The 19,493-nt window shown below is 35.2% G+C and overlaps 3 protein-coding genes across 3 annotated transcripts; all 3 read left to right on the forward strand.

The window, feature by feature from the left end:
* Positions 1-619: 619 nt before the first annotated feature.
* On the forward strand, positions 620-2,225 carry LOC104905443 (cytochrome P450 76AD1). The gene is made up of 2 exons (XM_010693992.2): positions 620-1,477; positions 1,614-2,225. The coding sequence occupies exons 1-2, from the start codon at positions 620-622 to the stop codon at positions 2,223-2,225; spliced, it is 1,470 nt and encodes a 489-aa protein (XP_010692294.2).
* Positions 2,226-3,586: 1,361 nt separating this feature from the next.
* LOC104905442 (early nodulin-like protein 18) lies at positions 3,587-10,405 on the forward strand. The gene is made up of 2 exons (XM_010693991.4): positions 3,587-3,911; positions 6,957-10,405. Exons 1-2 carry the CDS (start codon positions 3,719-3,721, stop codon positions 7,415-7,417), a joined length of 654 nt encoding a protein of 217 aa, XP_010692293.1. The 5' UTR covers positions 3,587-3,718; the 3' UTR covers positions 7,418-10,405.
* LOC104905441 (calcium-dependent lipid-binding protein) lies at positions 10,366-19,300 on the forward strand. The gene is made up of 12 exons (XM_010693989.4): positions 10,366-10,511; positions 10,631-10,742; positions 12,349-12,450; positions 13,112-13,162; positions 13,523-13,643; positions 14,320-14,441; positions 14,612-14,710; positions 14,837-14,917; positions 15,023-15,108; positions 17,124-17,349; positions 18,178-18,342; positions 18,772-19,300. The coding sequence occupies exons 2-12, from the start codon at positions 10,638-10,640 to the stop codon at positions 19,111-19,113; spliced, it is 1,500 nt and encodes a 499-aa protein (XP_010692291.1). The 5' UTR covers positions 10,366-10,511; positions 10,631-10,637; the 3' UTR covers positions 19,114-19,300.
* Positions 19,301-19,493: the final 193 nt, after the last annotated feature.

Here is a 19,493-nt window from a genome sequence, read left to right on the forward strand (position 1 = left end):
CATAAATCTTATCTATCAAATATTTATCAATAATAACATTTCGAATTTTTTCTATAAAAGTTGATTTCCTTCAACGACAAAAAGTTAATCAATGACTTCCTTTAACAAAAAAAGTTAATCAATGACTAGTTTTTTCAACTATAAAAGATTATTTCTTCTTTCAACTGAGATTAGTTACTGAGCTGATAGGTAATTTTGTCTTTTAGCATATATTATAGTTAAAAAGTTGAAAAAAATTGTAGACTAATAATCTTAGTTATTCTAAACAAAAAGGAAAATTTTTTAAGAATAAATTAAAATGAAAAGAAAAACAACCTTTTAAAGACACATAAAAGTTTTGTTTTTTCAAATTACCTTCACCTCAAACCTCTCATTAGCCTTCCTGCTAGCTTACTCCTATCACACACATTACACATAGATCATGCTCCTAAATTGACGGTCATCAATTTTGTGTGTGTAATGCCTAAACCAACATAATGTTGTAAATATATTGAATCTTTTTCTCGAGACTTAAATATTAAACCTAACCTAACACTATATATATTAAGGATCTACATCTACTGTAAAAATGTACATCTATGCCAAATATATTCCTTAAAGCTAACTTCCAAGTATGTCCATGGAATACTACACCATTTCACTATTATACCTCATTATTTCACTAATCCCAATCCTCTTGACCATCCTCTTTACCTCAAAAGTGACCACCAAATCAAATCTACCTCCAGGACCAAAACCATGGCCGATCATAGGCAGCATCCACAAGCTTGGAGACAAGCCTCATCATGTTGTCGCAAAGCTTTCAAAAATTTATGGCCCCATAATGTCTCTCAAACTCGGAAGTATCACTACAATAGTAATATCATCCCCAGAAATAGCTAAAGAAATGTTCCTCGAGCATGACTTAGCCCTTTCTAGTAGGCCTATGCAGACAAAATCTCTTAAGAAATTCTCCATGGTATGGCTTCCAGTATGCCCAAAATGGCGTCACCTTCGAAAGATTGCAACGCTACAATTGTTCACCACTCAAAGGTTGGATATTAGCCAAGTTTTGAGGCACACAAAGGTGAAAGAGCTAATGGAGTATGCACAACAATGTTGTGAAAACAATCTACCAGTTGATATTGGTAAGGCCGCGTTCACTACATCGTTAAATTTATTGTCCAACACAATTTTTTCGATGGATTTGGCTAGCCATGTTTCTTCAAATTCACAAGAGTTTAAGGATATTGTTTGGAATATTATGGAGTCGAGGCCTAATGTGTTGGATTATATCCCGTTAGTAAGGAAGTTAGATCTGCAAGGTGTGCTTAAAAGGAAAAGAAGTTACTTCAAAAAGATCATGGGAGTTTTTGAGGAAATTATCGATGTAAGGTTGAAAGATCCAACGGATGTGAAAGATGACGTCCTAGGTACTCTACTCAAGCTTGTTAAGGATGAAGAATTGAGCCTCCATGACGTCAAACATATGCTCTTTGTAAGTAATGCAAGAAAACTTCTAAAAGTAAAGTTTTGCAAACTTCTTCCAATTAAGGGCTCGTTGTAATTTAATTTCTTTTCAATGAAGTACAAAGTGGGTTGATTCTCATTTATGGATTAACTTGTGTTCTTAGGATTTGTTTCTAGCTGGAACAGATACAACCTCTAGCACATTAGAGTGGGCAATGACAGAGTTATTACGCAATCCAAAAGTGATGGAAAAAGCTCAAATTGAGATTGATCAAGTATTAGGGAAGGATGGATCAATGCAAGAATTAGATATTGCAAAATTACCATATATTCAGGCATTAGTGAAAGAAATATTGAGATTGCATCCACCGGCCCCGTTTTTGATACCCCACATGGCTATTGAAGATGTGCAACTATGTGGTTATTTAGTACCCAAGCAATCAACAATTTGGGTTAATGTGTGGTCTATTGGTCGTGATCCAAGTGTATGGACAAAATCAAAAATGTTTTCACCGGAAAGGTTTTTAGAGAAAGAAATTGATGTTAAAGGACGAAATTTTGAGCTTATACCCTTTGGATCAGGAAGAAGGATATGTCCTGGAATGCCACTAGCATATAGGATGGTGCATTTGACATTAGCCACTCTTCTCCATTCATTCAATTGGAAGTACGTTAATGAAGCAAGTATAGCAACATGCACTATAGATGTGGAAGAAAAGTTTGGAATTACATTGCAAAAAGCTGAGCCACTTCAAGCTATTCCACTTCCTAGGTGATTGATTGATGGAAGTACGTTAAATTTAGACTAAATCAAATAATAAAGTGATGAGAAATGTTGTGATACTTTATATTATGAAATAGGCATGATAAATTGATCCCTTAATGTCACACAAGAAACTATCAAGAGTGGTATAATGTGTTTAATTTTTGCTTAACTTTTACTTTCTATCTTCTTATTTAATTGCAACGTTCTCCTTATTTGAAAGTTTCACATTATAAATTGAATTGTTTTTTTGGTGATATCTTTTATATATCTCTCTACTATCATATGGCTCCTAATTTTTATTTATCGTTGTATTTCTCCTTTTTACATGATTTTCTTAAATAATGTACCATGTTGCAATAATAATGGAATGAAGGAATTAACTCACGCAAATTTGGCATGAAGCCTGAATTCAATTCTCTTCTGACTCATTTGAGCATTTGTCCGTTTTATCTTTGTAAGAAAGGGGGACGTCAAAATTCTCCTAGTGGAGATTGACCTATCTCCCAAATTCTCCTAGTGGAGATTGATCCACCAAACCTTGAGGTTGAAAGATGTAAACCTTACCGTTATGCCTAACTTTGTACGTGTTACTAACTCAACTCTAGCATATTATACTTCTATATGAATGGTTGAATACCCCAATATTCTAAGTGTCCTTAGTGGAGATTGATCTCCCAACCTTTGAAGTTGAAAGATGTAAATCTTACCGTTAGACCTAGTTTAGTACATGTTACTAACTTAACTCTAGCATATTATATATGACTTGCTGAATACCTTAAATCTAGTAAGCAAAAAAGTCTAAATAATGCCAAAAAATTTCATGTGTCATAGTCACGAACTTTTCTCTCAATATTTTGATGATGATAATAAATATGACTATAACAATACTTCCCTTCTCTCACCCCGGACTCGAGAAAGTGTTAGTAACCATCGCCTCTTCCAAACAGTACTCAATTCACATCATTTTAACACCAATTAGTACTAACTCAAGTATAGTATCATTTCAGTACCAATTAAAAAAATACCAAATAATACCAATTAAAAGACACATATGTATCAAATTACCTTAAGAGCATATATTAATTATTTTTTAAACTCCACTCGTTTTTTTATTTATTATTATTAGGAAATTAAGTCAGTCTAAGGGTTAACTAGGGGCCTGTAGATCGAATCCCCGATATCAAAGGTCAAGGGAGAGCGTTCTACCCACTTGAGCTAACTCCTATCCTTTTTTTAACTCTACTCGTTGATTGCCAAGACAAACTAGTCCTCACTCCTCAGTCCTCCCAAATCACGTGTTTATGGTATTCTCGCACGTTCTTAGCTTCCCATTTCTCGCAAAATTACGAATATAAGTAATACTTGCTAGTTGCTTCTAGTCTTCTAGACTTGTACACCAACGATAAGCAGCACTATTCACTCCTCATCACTCAAATAAACTAATCCAATTTTTCCCCCAAAAAAAACTACTGGAGAAAAGAGAAAGTGAGAAAGAGGTCAACCATGGAGGCGTCAATGGCGGCGTTTCTAACGGTCATAATAAGCGTTCTCATCGGAGCAGCATCGGCAGCCACGTATACAAATCACACGGTGGGAGGATCATCTGGGTGGTTCTTCAATGCTACCACCAATACTTCATCTGCTAATTACTCTACTTGGGCTGCCTCTCAAACTTTTTATCTCGGCGACTACCTTAGTAAGTTTTCTTCTTTTCTATTTTCTTTACTTTTTCATTTTCAATTTATTTTCTTTATTTTTTAGATGAAATATTAATTAATGTTCTCAATTAGAAAACAAATTCGTCATTTGTTAATGATTTAATGATATTTGTGCTTCATATTGAAAGTCAATGCTGTTATATTTTATTGGAAAAATTGACACAATCGGTCCCAAGTATGGTTGGTTTTCTTTAAGAGGTCTCAACTTTCAATTATTTTGGAGCAGGTTTAACTTTAGAGGGTTAATTGGTTAATTATGATACGTGAGAGTTGACACTCTTCGGTAGACTTGAACTAACTGAGTAAGAATACGTAGTTGTTTTGAGTTATAAGGAAAGAGAGTATAAAAGTAATATTAGTTTATTAGGAGAGAGAGAAAATTTGAAAAAAAAAAAATAGATGCCCAGCTCTTTATAATGAATGAAGAAAAAGTGAAGCAAAGAAAAAATTGGAGGAGAGAGAATATGATGAAATAGGTAGACGAGGGAGAAAATAATAGAATAATTAATGACCACAAACTACAGGGTAACGATTGTTTATGCTTAATGTAAAGGGTTTATGAGAGAGTATCATGCGTCATAATTAATCGATCTAGCATTTCAGAAATGGTGAGTGACCATCATGGAAAGAAACCTCCTAAAATTAGGATAGCTGTGTGAAAATATATAGTTGGAACTTGGAACCATTCAAAGAAGACTGATCATAGTTAGGACGAGTGGTGTCAGTTTTCTCTATTTTATTACTCCATTCGTTTTCTTTTGTTTTTAATGTTTGGAATCTTTTTGTAAGAGAAAATTTGTCAAAGTATGAAGAGCTTTCAGATACGGAAAGAATAGGTCGTTAGTCTTGTTACTACTTGTTAAGACTCGTTTAGTTAATGGTCATTAATGGTGGTGATGATTGATGATAATGCATTGTAGTATAAATTTATAAAGAAAATCTCATCCCATTACTCATCACCCAGGTAATGATATCTCGTCCCCAAATATCTTTTTTCTTCCTAAAATTTCATTACTATCACCTATGTTGCACATAGACGGATACGGGTACTGGTGCGGATTCGAGTACGGGGACTGAAAACAACAAGATTTTGAGATTTTAAGAGTATGTATCATATCGAGTACGGGTACGAGTACGTGACCTAGAAGAAGTACCCATGCTACATAGACTATCACTAGAGAAAGTGGTATTGGGTGATAATGGAAATTTATAAAGGAAAACTCATATTTTGTAATGAAATTTCATTACAATGGGTATTAATATTAGAATTTCTTTATAAATTTACACTAAATTACGTTACTGTTATGCTATTTATAACCACTAAACAAACTGATCATTAGAGTATTTGGTTACATTACATAGAAATGGTTTCAATATGTTGAATTTTGTTTTAGAAATTTACTTCTTTGTATTGGATTATCATGAAATTTTGTCTATCAAAAGAAATTTACTAAAACAATTTCTCACTGTTGTTGTTTAGTTGATAAAAACAAATACATGATGCTGTAATATCTAATTAAGGTTGTTGATAATACGCCAATTGACAAAGTGAGTATTGTAAGTTTGTAACTTGTATAATAAATTAGTTCTTCTCTACTATATTATATGTTTGAAATAGAATATTTTTTACACAACACAAAATTCAAAGAATAATAATAGAGATAAGTATCTAATATTCATTAAGTAGTTGACACATAGCCTAATAATTTTCAAAAAGGATTAACTAGGTTTAAGAAAATTAACTAGTTATTAGGCCCGGGCTATGCCTCGAGTAAGAAAATATTCATTTATTAATATTATACTTTGATATGATAGCACTAAATACAACTTGGTCGAGTGGTTAAAACTTTAGTACATGAACTTGAGGTCACGGGATCAAAACCTATACTATGCAATTTCTAATTTTTTTTTTTGTACATGGATTACATGAGCTAAAACTCCCTAGGGAGAGCGCCACGTGGCACCGTTCCTGATTTACGCACGCCTTTTAATATATTAGTATAGATTGTAGTATAAAAAGGAATATATAAAAAGTTGGGTGAAGAGTGTTGTAATTATTCAAAAGTTTATTAGGTTTAGGGTCTGTTCTCCCCAACTTATTTTCAGTTCAGTTCAATTAATTAGTTGCAATCAGTTCGGTTCAGTTCCTAATTTATTTATTATCATTATTTTTATTTATGATTTAATTCAGTCCAGTTGCACTTAGTTAGTTCAACTCAATTCGGTTCAATTCGGTTTAGTTATTTTATGCTTAAGAGAACAAACCCTTAGAGTTCATTCTCTAGTTCTCTTTACTTGAACTAATTAGACTTGCGTTGCTGTAATTTCACTTTTATGCTGGTTACACCTGATTGGACTTAGATCAAATCCTGAAACTTATTACATCCGATTGAACATGAAACTAATATAAGCAAATTTATTCAGGATTTATCAAGTCCAATTAAGTGTAAACATAAGGTTTAATTAGGCCTCATAGTCATTGAATGTAAACATAATGTCTAATTAGAGTCGATCATATTCAATCAAGTATACATTTTGATAAGTTTGAGTTTAGTTTAATTTAGGTGAATGAAACACACTATTAAAAAGCATTTCTACAGTAAATATAGTCAATACATATCATCTTGAGTACAAAGTTACAAACCTTAGCTTCCACAATTACTCTCTCTTGTGATCTATTTTGTGACTGTAATATAGTAGTATATAACTATATTCACTGTAGAAATGCTTTTTAATGACGCTTGTGTGAATGCATCCAAAAAGAACGAAAAAAATATCCTTATAAGAACGTAAAATATCTCATATATGCCCAAATATATATGTCCTACTTTCAATCATATGTCATCCTATTTTCATATCGTCTTAATCTTGATAACTTGTGATTACCAAAGTGTCCAAATCGAATGTTTTATTTTCAATCCTAGTCACTCTTTGTGTGTTTTTTTTCGCGGGAAAATTTTGCCGTTACTATTTATTTCAATTTACAGGCAACACTAACCAACTCTCCCACTCTTTCTTGGTAGTTTTCAGTACCACCACTAATCAAACAGTGATCCAGACATACAACTCTACTACCTACATCAGCTGCAATGCCGACGAGTCCTCCGACAATGACACCCTCATCTTCAACTCCGGAGCCACCGAGTTCGACCAACCATTGACCATCTCTATCCCATTGGTCAAGGTGGGATCCAACTTCTTTTTATCTGATGCCGGAGATGGGGCCCAGTGTCAGCAAGGCATGAGGTTTGACATTAAGGTTGGTCAAGGGTCGGGCCTACCACCAAGCCTCAATCAACCACCACCTCCACTTTACACACCACCGCCAGTGGCGGAGCCTCCCCCGGTTTTCCAGGGAAGTGGTGGTGGTCAGGGGGAAAGGATTCATAATGGAGGGAGGAGGGTGGCTAATGGGGTGTTTGGAGCTGCTGTGATTTGGTTGGGCCTTATTTATTTGGGCTTGGGTTTGGGCTTAATTTTTTGAACAACATCACCAAAATTATTAGAAGACTAGTTTAGTGACTTAGTTCATTATTGCAAATTTGCAAGTAATTTTGAAAGGATAGTTTGGGTCTTTAGGACACCAATTTTCGGATTTATGTGTCGGCAAAGAGTTGTATACTTGCAAATTCTTCTTTAATGATGAGACACTTTAGACGGTTAGATTAAATTTTTGGTCCACTTTGAATATTATACTATTGGTTTAGAATCGGATGATGCTCAAATCTCAATGTTATTGGATAGAGTATAGACCAATAGCTAATTAGTTATGAATTTGATCCTTATCACCTGATTGGTAAACTTGCATATCTATCTATACAAATATATTAAAAGGCGTGCGAAAGAACGTTTATGTGCCACGTGGCGCTCTCCCTAGGAAGATTAGTTCATGTAAATATGTAATCCATGTACATTAAAAAAATTTAAAAATTGCATAGTATAGGATTTGATCCTAAGACCTCAAATACATATACTAAAGTCTTAACCACTAGACTAAGTTATATTTAGTGTTATTATCATAAAGTGTTATATTAATAAATGAAAATTTTTCTTACCCAGGGCATAGCCCGAGCCTAATAACTAGTTGAGATTATAAATATTGATGATTGTGTTTCTTTGTTCTCATATGTCCTTTGTAATTTGTCTCTTTTTTTGTAATGTTTCTCTTGCATAATATTGGAAAAACTTTGCACTTCGCATTTATTTGCAACTTATCTATACTAATATATTAAAAGGCGTGCATAAATCAGGAACGGTGCCACGTGGCGTTCTCCCTAAGAAGTTTTAGTTCATGTAATCCATGTACAATAAAAAAATTAGAAACTGCATAGTATAGGATTTGATCCCGTGACTTCAAGTTCATGTACTAAAATTTTAACCACTAAACCAAGTTGTATTTAGTGTTATCATATCAAAATACAATATTAATAAATGAAATTTTTTCTACTCACCAGACCTAATAACTAGTTCATCTACATATTATGCAAGGAAGATAGGTGCTATTAAGCGTGCTTTCGTTCAGGATAAAACTATTGTCTTAGTGAGTGTTTTGATGTACGAAATTGCTAACTAAAATATAGTAATTTCATGGACAAAATCGCTGACTAACATACAGCAAATTGATGGGAAAACCCCTAACTCAAGTAGTGGCTTTCAAGTCGTAAAGCACTTAGCAATTTTTCATCTTAAACCCCCAAATATTACTTTATTGTTTATAATACATAATTATATGAGAGACTTAGTACTTTATATTGATAGAGGGATGTAAATTCATGAGATTAATAGAGTATCATATAAAAGGATCTTTAAAAAAAAGTTATTTCGAAGATTGGAAATCTTAGCAATATGATAAGTATTTTCGTCAAAAACGTCTTATATTGGATTATTATGACTAAGGATTGGCTTGGATAGGGTATGCTTTAATTCGAATTCTAAATTTTTTTATATAGATCTAAAGTATAAACCTTAACTAGCTATCTATACCTTTTCCACGTACGATAAGTGTAAACTTAAAATATCTAATGTCTTAAAGTTTAGCTTTAAGATGAAAACAAGTAGATAGCACACTGCACACCCTAGAATTGGGTTTGGCTCAAGTGGTGAGATTTCCCATATTGCCTAGCAAATTGTAGAGTATAATTCCTACCCTAAGCATTTGTTTGAGACTTAAGGAGGGTAGGGGGGTGGAGGTGTATGACTTATAATTGGCCTCTGATTGGGCCTTATGCAAGGGCAACCTAGAGGATTTCTTCTACCTATTAAAGAAAAGTATACAACACACCCTTGTCAATTATCAAGTCTCATTCGAAATTCAATCCTACTAACAAGTTCCCTGGGCCGGATAAGGAACTTATTTCAACAAGAAAATCATTTAATACAAAATAATTTTGAGAGAATAATTTATAATTATAGCATAATAAGTTTCTTATCTAGCACCCCCAAAGACACCCGTTAACATTTACCTTTTTTAACGATATCACAAATTCACACTTATAAGCTAGAGTTGTACAACCACAAATCGATGAGTCTAGAATTGACCCTTCAAAAAAAATAGTTGAACCTAACTAGGTGTAAATCGGATCACATAATCCATAATTTCAAACCCAATCATCCATATCCCTAATCTCTATTATATAAGGGAAGAGGAGGGGGACACCAAAAAATGGTAAATCCTATTATACCTTAAGTAATAATATACAATTTCACCATCTTTTACCATTATACCCTCAATTAACAAAATATTTACATCACCTTGATTTATTGGTTTTCAAAAACAGAAGAAAAATATACAATAAACTTTTATGACCAATTTTTTATACTTCCTCCGTTTTTTATTAGATGTTACACTTTTCAAATTACGGACTCCTAATTTTTGGAGAGGAGAGAGATAGAGAGAATGAAAAATAAAAGGGTCCCATGTGAACATGTGATAGGAGAGAGATAGAGAGAAGTTATTACCCAAAATAAAAATGTAACATCTAATTTAAAACTTTCTAAAATAGAAAGTGTAAAATCTAAAAAAAACGGATGAAGTATATATTATTACGCAATTAACATTTTATTTGTTTTCGCGCACATTGCGTACATACAAGACTAGTAATCCATAAAGACATCATAATAGGCATCCAAGCCTTACTCGTAAAATTAGAAAGATTACTTATACACTTCCATAAAACGGATACCAAAATAGGGCAATTTAACCAAATAAGGCAGGTTAATTCCTGGAATATTTTAGTACAACACGTTGACGCACGAATTTGTCTTAACGAAAGCGCACGTTAATGGCAAGAACAACTCCACAAACACAAAGTTCATCGGCTTTTAGCGGTTTTTGAGTGGTGTGATGTGATCAACTATTTCAAAATTACTCCTTAATTACAACCAACAATAACATTAATCACAGTTGCAGAGACAAACCCAGGTCCACCTGAAAGAGAAATAACCAAAAATCTCATCATCTTCTTGTACTCAGTATTACTTTCTAAACCCTGACATTTAATGCACCATTTTTCAGTTACCCTTTTTGATCCGTTATTCGATATCTTCGTTCAAATCATATCATTTTCTTAATCTCATTTGTAATTTGTTATCCCTTTTTTTTTTATCATCTTGGTACCTCAATTTTCGTGCAATTATTTGTTTGATTGTTTGATTTCTATTGTTTTGTGTCTAAATTTTTCTGGGTTTTTTTTTACAGGAAAAAAATGGGTTTGATTTCGGGAATGATGTTGGGTATGATAGTTGGGATCGCGGTGATGGCGGGTTGGCATCGCATGATGCAGCATCGAAGCAAGAAGCGTACTTCTAAGGTTCTTCATCTTTTGGACTTTTTATGGTTTTTTAGGTTTTTGGTTCTTGAAATTAACTGAATTGTTTTGATTGCTGTTTGTAGGTTTAAATTTTAGCCCTCTACTTTTTGTGGGTTTAATTTTCTTTCTAAATTGAGGTCTTTTTTTTTGGGTTCTGCTACTGTAATTTTCGTAAGTTGCAAATTGTGGGATATGAAGGAACTGTTTCAGGTGCTGCTACCTACCAATAGTTTAATGATGTACACTTCTTTTGGGTGAATTTAGGCTTCTTAGGATTTGGAGTTGATAGTTTGGGATTTCAAAGTTGGGAGTATTGCTTGGATTGGGGTATGAGACCGTGTAGTCTGCGGATCCTAGTGAGTTGGACCTGTGTTCAGTTCGTAATAATCTGAATTTACTAATCTTGTTTCGGGTATTTGGTTTAGAGAGGGTAGTTTTGTGTTAGGATGAGAGACGGCTGAAACTCCGGGTAATATAGCTTCAGAAGAGTCATTGAGAGGGACATACCATGGGCCAGATCCTTGTAAAGTAAACGGTGTTGAGTTGATCGGCTAAGTAACAAGGAAATGATGAAGAGACTCCCTTCAATGGTAGGAATGGGCTACTGTCAATTCTTTGTCATGTAAGTTGTTGATAGTTGATTTTTGGGTTTAGTCTTTGAGAGGTTAGAGGCAAATACTGCTTACTTCTATATCTCTTCTAACATTGCCTCTTCGAGAAATATAGTGGCTTGTTGTATAGTTGTAGTGGGTGTTTCATGAATTCTAAGGATTTTGGTTCACATATGATTGTGATGAAGTGATAAAAGATCATATTTCATGTTTTTAGTGAATGCTCAAGTTGCATGATAAACCTCTCTACCCTTGATAAGTTACTTGAAGCTCTTACTGATGAGGTAGGAAGTGGAAACAACATAAGTGATACTAAAACATTGATCACTGATGGCATTATTAGGCATATCCATATATAAGTGTGCGTGCTAGTTACTAAAGCTTTTGTCAATTATTGTTCAGTACCATTCAAGTTATGATCCTGAACCATAGCACACAATACTTTCTTGGTTTAAATGATTTAGGGCATGGCAAATCGGGAAATAGATCAAGTCCTTCATCTCAAAATAATTGGTTACATATGACTTTGGTGCTCAAATCTGGTGAAATATCTATTAAACTTAATAGTGATAGCAGTACAAAATAGCAATTTTACAAAAAAAAAAAAAAATTTAAGATTAATCGATTTGATATTTTCACATTGTACTTTTACTGTAATCAATCGTCAAAGTTGGTGAGTTATGATGGCAAATGTCAATTGTGGTTTATTATTTGAGATGAAGATAATATGAAATTGACTGATTTAACTCTGCTTGTGTATATCATGTTTCCCTGTAGTTATGTATAGAGATTAGAGAATTTTGACATGATTCTTCTTCTTGGTATTATGTACTTGTGTTGTGGGTCGTGATGGGGCCGTCTAATAATGCACCACGAGTAGGATTATTGTTGATGCTGTTCAGATTATTAGGTCCTCCGGAATTTGGCACAATTTTGCGTAGCCTTAATGCGATTGCAAGTTTCCTAAACCTATATCTGATTTCATTGTCTTGCAGGCAGCTGATATAAAGGTTCTTGCTTCCCTTGGAAGAGAAGAGTTGAAGAAAATCTGTGGTGAAAGTTTCCCGGAGTGGATATCGTTTCCTGTCTTTGAGCAGGTTGTACTACAATAATCTTCTCTTGTCATCTTGTACTATTTAACGGATAGATGGTAGCTGTGAAATCTTGACTTTGCTCGTTCACATTTTTTTTCTTTTTCAATATCTGACTCCTAATTTCACATAGTACAACAACAATACGAAAGCCTTAACTCATTGTGAGAATCGGACGTCATGTTCATGAATCAAGATTTTATCTTTGGTGGTTGTCCACATAAATCTTCTACCCACATTCCTTTTGTTAAGCACTATATGCTCCTGCAAATCTAATTTCTTCATTAATTCCTAACCTTCTCTATTCAAGTTATCTTTGGTTTCCCTGAATTTTAACAATTCTACATAGTCCCAAACCAACATAACTGGTTCATGAATTCATAAATCTTAATGTTCGTGATTCTAACCTTCTTCTGGATATCTCCTTCTCGAATATGGTCCGCATCTATGTCAAGATACACATCTCTTCTACCACCCATCATTCTAATATGATCCTTTCTAAATGCCAACACAAAGTAGAAAATAAATTTAAAAGTTCACAAGAGAAGAGAACATAAATTGATTGATTGTGTGACTCTCGGAAAGGTGATGGTACAAAAAAATTGTGGTTGAAGTTGAGCTTCAATGTTGTAGAACTACTTTTTTGATGTATTCAGATGCTTTTCAGGTAAAATGGCTGAACAAGCAGCTGAGCAAGATGTGGCCATATATAGCTGATGTAAGTTCTTTCATGTAACTTAGTAAATATTGAATGTTAGCCTCCCTGCTTTTGTCTGCTCTTCATCTTTGCTCTTGGGTGGTGTTGGGGGAAGGCGGGGGGGGGGGGGGGTGGATTATTTATAAGAGATACTGATCAAGCAGTTGAGTATATTATGCAATATTCACTCTGGGTTTGGGTCAGGGAGGTGCAGGGTAAGATTGTTAAAGAAACTGGACATTCAAGTCTATGTGATCATAGCTGTACCTTTTGCAATCTAATGTTCTTTTTCTCCGAGCATGTCTGTCTCTCTTTTTCTTTCTTGGTTTCATCCTCTTCACTGCAATTTAAGTTTATTCTGTGTTTATAATATATTCTCAGGCAGCAGAGTTGATAATAAGGGAGTCTGTTGAACCCCTTTTGGAAGAATATCGTCCTCCTGGAATCACTTCAATGAAGTTCACTAAACTCACTCTTGGCACTGTTGCCCCTAAAATAGAAGGTATGTATTAACAACTTGTTTCTTTCATTAGTTTAACTGATCCTTCAGTCTTGAGGGCTTCATGATAGAATTTAAGGCACATATAGACAATATAGTTGATACTTGATACTGTGATCAATTGTTGGTGTGTGATAGAAGCTAGACCATGATAGGTTTATTATGTAACATGTGTACAATTTTGTGTAGCTTGAATAATGACATTCTATCAATGTGCTTTGCACTGTGACAATTTCTGATTCCCATGGTTAGACATGTCATGTTGAATTGTCCAAACGCTTGACCCAGAGGCCAGAATTGAGACTTATGGCTCTACTGGCTTTAAAGCTGATAACTTTTGCAGCCATAATGAGTTAACTGGCTGTTTACTGTTAAGAAAAATTATGTTCAATTTCTGCCTGCATGCTAGTGTGTCAGTAGTGCCAATAGCAATAGGGGGAAATAATTTTGATGGGGATGGTGCATGTAAGCACTTTTAGGTGTGCTCACATCTGCACTTTTTCTTGCCAGGTTTGAGAATTGGGATAGTTTTAGTATATTTGTGAGAAGTAATTATTTCTTGTGCAATAGCCTATAATACTCATATGCCTTCGGACCATTTTCATTCTGTCTATGTGTTTACAAGTCTCTGTTGAAGTTGGATGCTTTATTTACATGCAAATTTGCTCTACCACTGCAGGCATTCGTGTCCAGAGCTTCCAGAAAAGTCAAATAATTATGGATATCGACCTTCGATGGGGTGGTGACCCAAATATCATCGTGGGTGTTGAAGCTGCACTTGTTGCTTCAATTCCTATTCAGGTCAGTAGATTGTTTTTCTAAAAGACTAATTCCCCCTTATACCTCCCCCTTTTTTATGGCTAATGTAGCCATGTAGGTATACATTCCAGCTCATTAGGCCATATATCTTTCCTCTCATATTCGCTCTCCACACTTTGTCTAATTTGGCTTCCTCTGTTTTGTATTTTCAGTTCAAAGATCTTCAAGTTTTCACAGTTGTCCGTGTCATATTCCAGCTGGCTGAAGAGATTCCCTGCATTTCTGCTGTTGTTGTTGCTCTACTTTCAGATGTAAAGCTGCGAATTAATCTTTCTTTTTTTGGAATCTTATTTGGAATTACTATGTCAAACTGAATCATGCTATTTATTCTATGTTTGGGGGTGTCAAACTAAATTATATTTATCTTCATTAACCAGCCAAAGCCTCGAATTGATTACACTTTGAAAGCAGTTGGTGGGAGTCTAACAGCTCTACCTGGCATTTCAGACATGATTGATGTAAGCAAGCTCTATTGTCACTTCTTTTGGTGATTTTGATGGATATCTGAAAAGCTATTGAGTGACTTGGAACATATTATATGTTGCTTAATTTGCATTGCGCAGGATACAGTGAACTCAATTGTGACTGATACACTCCAATGGCCTCACAGGATTGTTGTTCCAATTGGTGGTATTCCAGTGGATTTAAGGCAAGTATACGTTCATTATTGTTGTGGTTTTTTTCCTCTTGTATTGAATCAAAACATCCATATCTTGGTGCTAATTAACAAATATGTTGTATAGATCCAGCATTTTTGCCATAATATGATTTGTATGGTCTAGGATCACCTCCACCCATCGTTGTCTTTTCATTATTTTGTTGTTGGTGTTAACTAGCTTTACCATTTTCAATTGTCATCGAGTTCAGGTGGACAATTGGTTCATCGGCTGAAGTGACATTCAGTGCCTACTTAATGGTCCATGATTATACAAAGCATAATCTTTTATCAGTAGATTTTTTCTTGCTGATCTAATCCCTCTTACTTACAGTGTTGTCATCATCGTGTATGGTGTCAGTTGGCAATTATTGTCTCATGCTGATTTCTGCAGAAATTATCCCACGTCTATCTTGAACAATGAGCTGCTACTCTTTTTAGTGTTATTTATGACAGCTGCACAAGCAATGTGGTCATGACCGTACATAATATTGATTTCCTTGTAAAGCATGAAAGTCTGATGATCTGATCTTTGGAGTAGTTTGCTTATAGGTGATCTCAGTTGGTGTCAGCACAAGCTAATAGACTTATTTTAACCGGAATTTTGTACCAGCTTTTGATGGATGAAATCTTTTTATGGTTTTAAACCTTATCCATTTACCATCTAGCTACATGTGCACGTTGATGATTGTCAGACTGTGAGGGCATTTAAATTGATTGCTCGTTATATTGTTATACAAATTCAGTCACTCTATGAGCTGTTGTCAGTTGACGCTTGTAGTTTGTTAGAAAGAGTCGAGAGGGTTGTCCTTGTCTCTGCTATGGTTTTTGGTGTCCTTAGCTTGTTCTTGAGACTGAAAGTGTGGAGTAAAATTTAATGGAAGAGTTTAAAAGAAGAGTATTCAGGCCCCAGGGTTTATGAATTTATAGTGGCAAAGAGAACAAAGAGAGAGAAGCATCAGCATGAGGTATTGCGACAAGATAGTAGAAAAGTCTGCTTAAGTTAGAATGTGCTTAGAAGTTAGAAGCATGTGCTATGTTGGAGGTACTTAAGAATCACTATGCAAAGTAACTATTTGGGGAGGACAGAGTACTTGATATTTCGGTCTCGTGATCCTTTAGTTTTCTTTCCCATTACTCTTATCAGCGTAGACTAGAAATGGCAAAGAAACACTCTTCTCAAAAAACTTTCCCGCAACTTGAAATGCCTACTTGTAGGAGCCTTACATATGAGCTAGCCCCTTCCCTCATGGTTTAGTGTAACAATTTTTGGTTTTATAAGTACTGCTGGGAGTAGTAATTATTGGTTTGGTTAAGTACTAAGTAGTGCCAGGTGGTATAGTTAGTTCAGAGAATGCAATCTTTGGTTAAACTGATATTTCTTCTTGCTATGGAGAATTTTTTTTTTTTTTGGACTTTTTCTTCTGCCAAGAAGTTGCTCATATTACTTGCAGCTGATAGATGCTTGTTCTTGTGCGATCTCTTTCTGTGATGTGGGAATTTGTCTGCTTTCGTGATGTAATTCTCTGAAAAACTGGCGGGGTGTCTAGGCTGTGTCTAAGTCCCATTTGTGGGACATAGATGCTCTTGGGTTTTAGATATTCCTCTTCTTCTCAGGTCTAAGCTTTGTGTGTTGAGCATCTCAGTGTTCCTCAGTCCTCACCTGCATGCCATTTCCCTCTCGCATTCTTAAGGAATTATCTCTAATATCATCGTTGGGCATCAATTGGCTTCCTGGTGCCTGTTCTCTTACTATTGGTTAGGAGTCTGGGCCATGTCTTTGTCCCATTTGTGGGACATATATGTTCTTGGTTTTTAGATATTTCTATTCTTCTCAGGTCTAACCTTTGTCAATTGAGTAATTCAGCATTCGTCGCCTGCATCTGATTTCCCTCACATTCTTTAGGAATTTTCTCTATAATGAATTGTTGGGCATCAAATTAGCTTTCGCTCAGCTGCTCTCTCTCTCTCTCACTATTGATTAATCTTACTTTTTGGTTGCCCTGCAGTGAGTTGGAGCTTAAACCCCAAGGCAGATTGACCGTAACAGTTGTAAAAGCCAATGAATTGAAGAACAAGGAGTTGATTGGAAAGTCAGATCCTTATGCAGTCATTCATATTCGCCCACTTTTCAAGGTTAAGACAAAGGTCGTTGAAGACAATCTCAACCCCGTTTGGAATGAAACTTTTGAGGTGATTGCAGAGGACAAGGAGACACAATCTCTAATCATTGAGGTTTGTATTTGCTCCGTTCATCTCCACTTTGTATGCGGGTTTCGTCTCATTCCGCTTTCTTTGTGACTCTAAAAACAAGTGAAAACTGAAAAGTGGAATGTTCGACGCACACTCTTTTATTTGACGAGGGAAGTGCAAATACGGACATTTTATAGCCCTTTTTTAATACTAACAATTTACTGCTTGTGATCATCATTCATCAATACCAAGAGGCTTTAGAAACCTTACTGGTACCTCTGTTGTCTGCATGTCCTATGGATATCGGATGAAATCCTTGCAGGGTTGCACCTCATCTCTTGTATTATCAGTTTTTCTTATTCCAGTTGTTGTATAATATGCCTAATGTTCCTGCAAGGTTTTCTAGCTATCTCTTGATTTGATTTTTCTTCTTTCTAGTGCTTGTTAAATACATTGGACAACTTTAGTGACGTTGCTTCTTGGTACAACTTCTTTGATTGTGGTACTTTATTTTGTCCATGTTTCTCATTATAAAGCCACTTGCACTTCTTATTTTGGGTGCTGACTGTGAGGACCATATTGTTTGGAGTATGCACTTTTTAGTAATCATTGGTTTAATTGCACAATAGTCCAAACTTTATGTTCTCCTTTAAAAAGGGCAGACGTATGCACCTATGATCAGCACCTCTAGTAACTGTAATTGGATTTTACTCAATCTTAAGCTGTGTGGTAGAGAGTGGAGACTGTTTCCAACCATTTTTGGTTAAAGACTTGACAATTGCCATGTTTTGGAGAAGAGAAATTTAGGAAGGATCACGAGTCTACACTAAATGTATACATAACAAACAGTGATTGTTTTGCTTCATGCAGGTCTTTGACAAGGATATCGGGCAGGACAAGAAACTTGGCATTACCAAATTGCCTCTAGTGGATCTGGAGCCTGATACTCTTAAAGAAATTGATTTAAGATTGACACCATCACTTGATATGACTAAGGTGAAGGATAAGAAGGACAGAGGAACTATTACGCTCAAGGTACTACAATTTGCATGAAATTTCGTTATTCTGGTTCTTGAGACTAATGGCTGATTTTTCTGCTTGCCTTTTTTCCTTTTGATTTACTTATTTTTCTTAGGCGTAGTTGCATCGGAATATATATGATGTCTGTTTTCAACCCTATCGAACTCGTAGGAGATTATCCCTTTAATAATCATACCATTTTTTTATACACCATTGAGGAAACCCTAAATCTCCTCCATTCTCTTTTATCTCAGCCTAAACCCTAAATACAAAGCTTTGTAATCCTACTGATAGCATGTGCTGGTGATGAAACTGCTCAGTGCCTTAAAAACTCTGAAAAATGTTATCGGTCCTAGTATATATCTTATGTAGTATAAAAGAATAAATGTGGAATTTGTGGAAGTGCTGGGACTATATGAGAATATCTCTTGGATCTATTATTAGGTGATGTACCATGCATTCAACAAAGAAGAGCAACTAGCTGCTTTGGAAGCAGAGAAGTTGGGTGTGGAGGAGAAAAAGAGGATGAAGGAAGCAGGTCTGATTGGGAGCACAGTGGATGCACTTGATGGAGCTGCATCATTAGTTGGATCCGGGGTCGGAATGGTTGGGAGTGGTGTTGGCGCTGGTGTCGGACTCGTGGGTTCAGGTCTTGGAGCTATGGGCAGTGGCCTTAGCAAAGCGGGAAGATTCATGGGAAGGACGATTACAGGGCATTCTACTAGCAGGAGGAGTGGCTCAAGCACTCCTCTGAACCAGGAAAATGGTAGCATGAAATCTCAGTAATCATTTGTAGATAAAATCAGTAGCTCATTTCAGGTGAACTTGACCAGTGTGTTTCTTAGCCTCTTTGCAAATACTTTTGTGATTATTATATGTTCTTTTTTCTTTAAATCTCTAGGAATTCTTGTATTTCTTGCACAGCAATTTCTTCTCCAATCATAATCCATTTAAATCTCTTGGACTTCTTGTATTTCGTTTTTTTTTTCCGTTGATTGAAAATTATAAATAAAATGTAGTGTAATGTGGAGTTCACTCTTCAGTTGTCAGATGATCGATTATTGAATATTTGAACGTATCTTTACTTGTTTTGGATTTAAGTATGGATTAACCTTTGTGATTTTAGGGTGAGCTCAACCCGCATATTGAGCTGGTTGATAGTACAG

The sequence above is a fragment of the Beta vulgaris genome, chromosome 1 (assembly GCF_026745355.1).
Source record: "Beta vulgaris subsp. vulgaris cultivar EL10 chromosome 1, EL10.2, whole genome shotgun sequence".
Lineage (NCBI taxonomy): Eukaryota > Viridiplantae > Streptophyta > Magnoliopsida > Caryophyllales > Amaranthaceae > Beta > Beta vulgaris.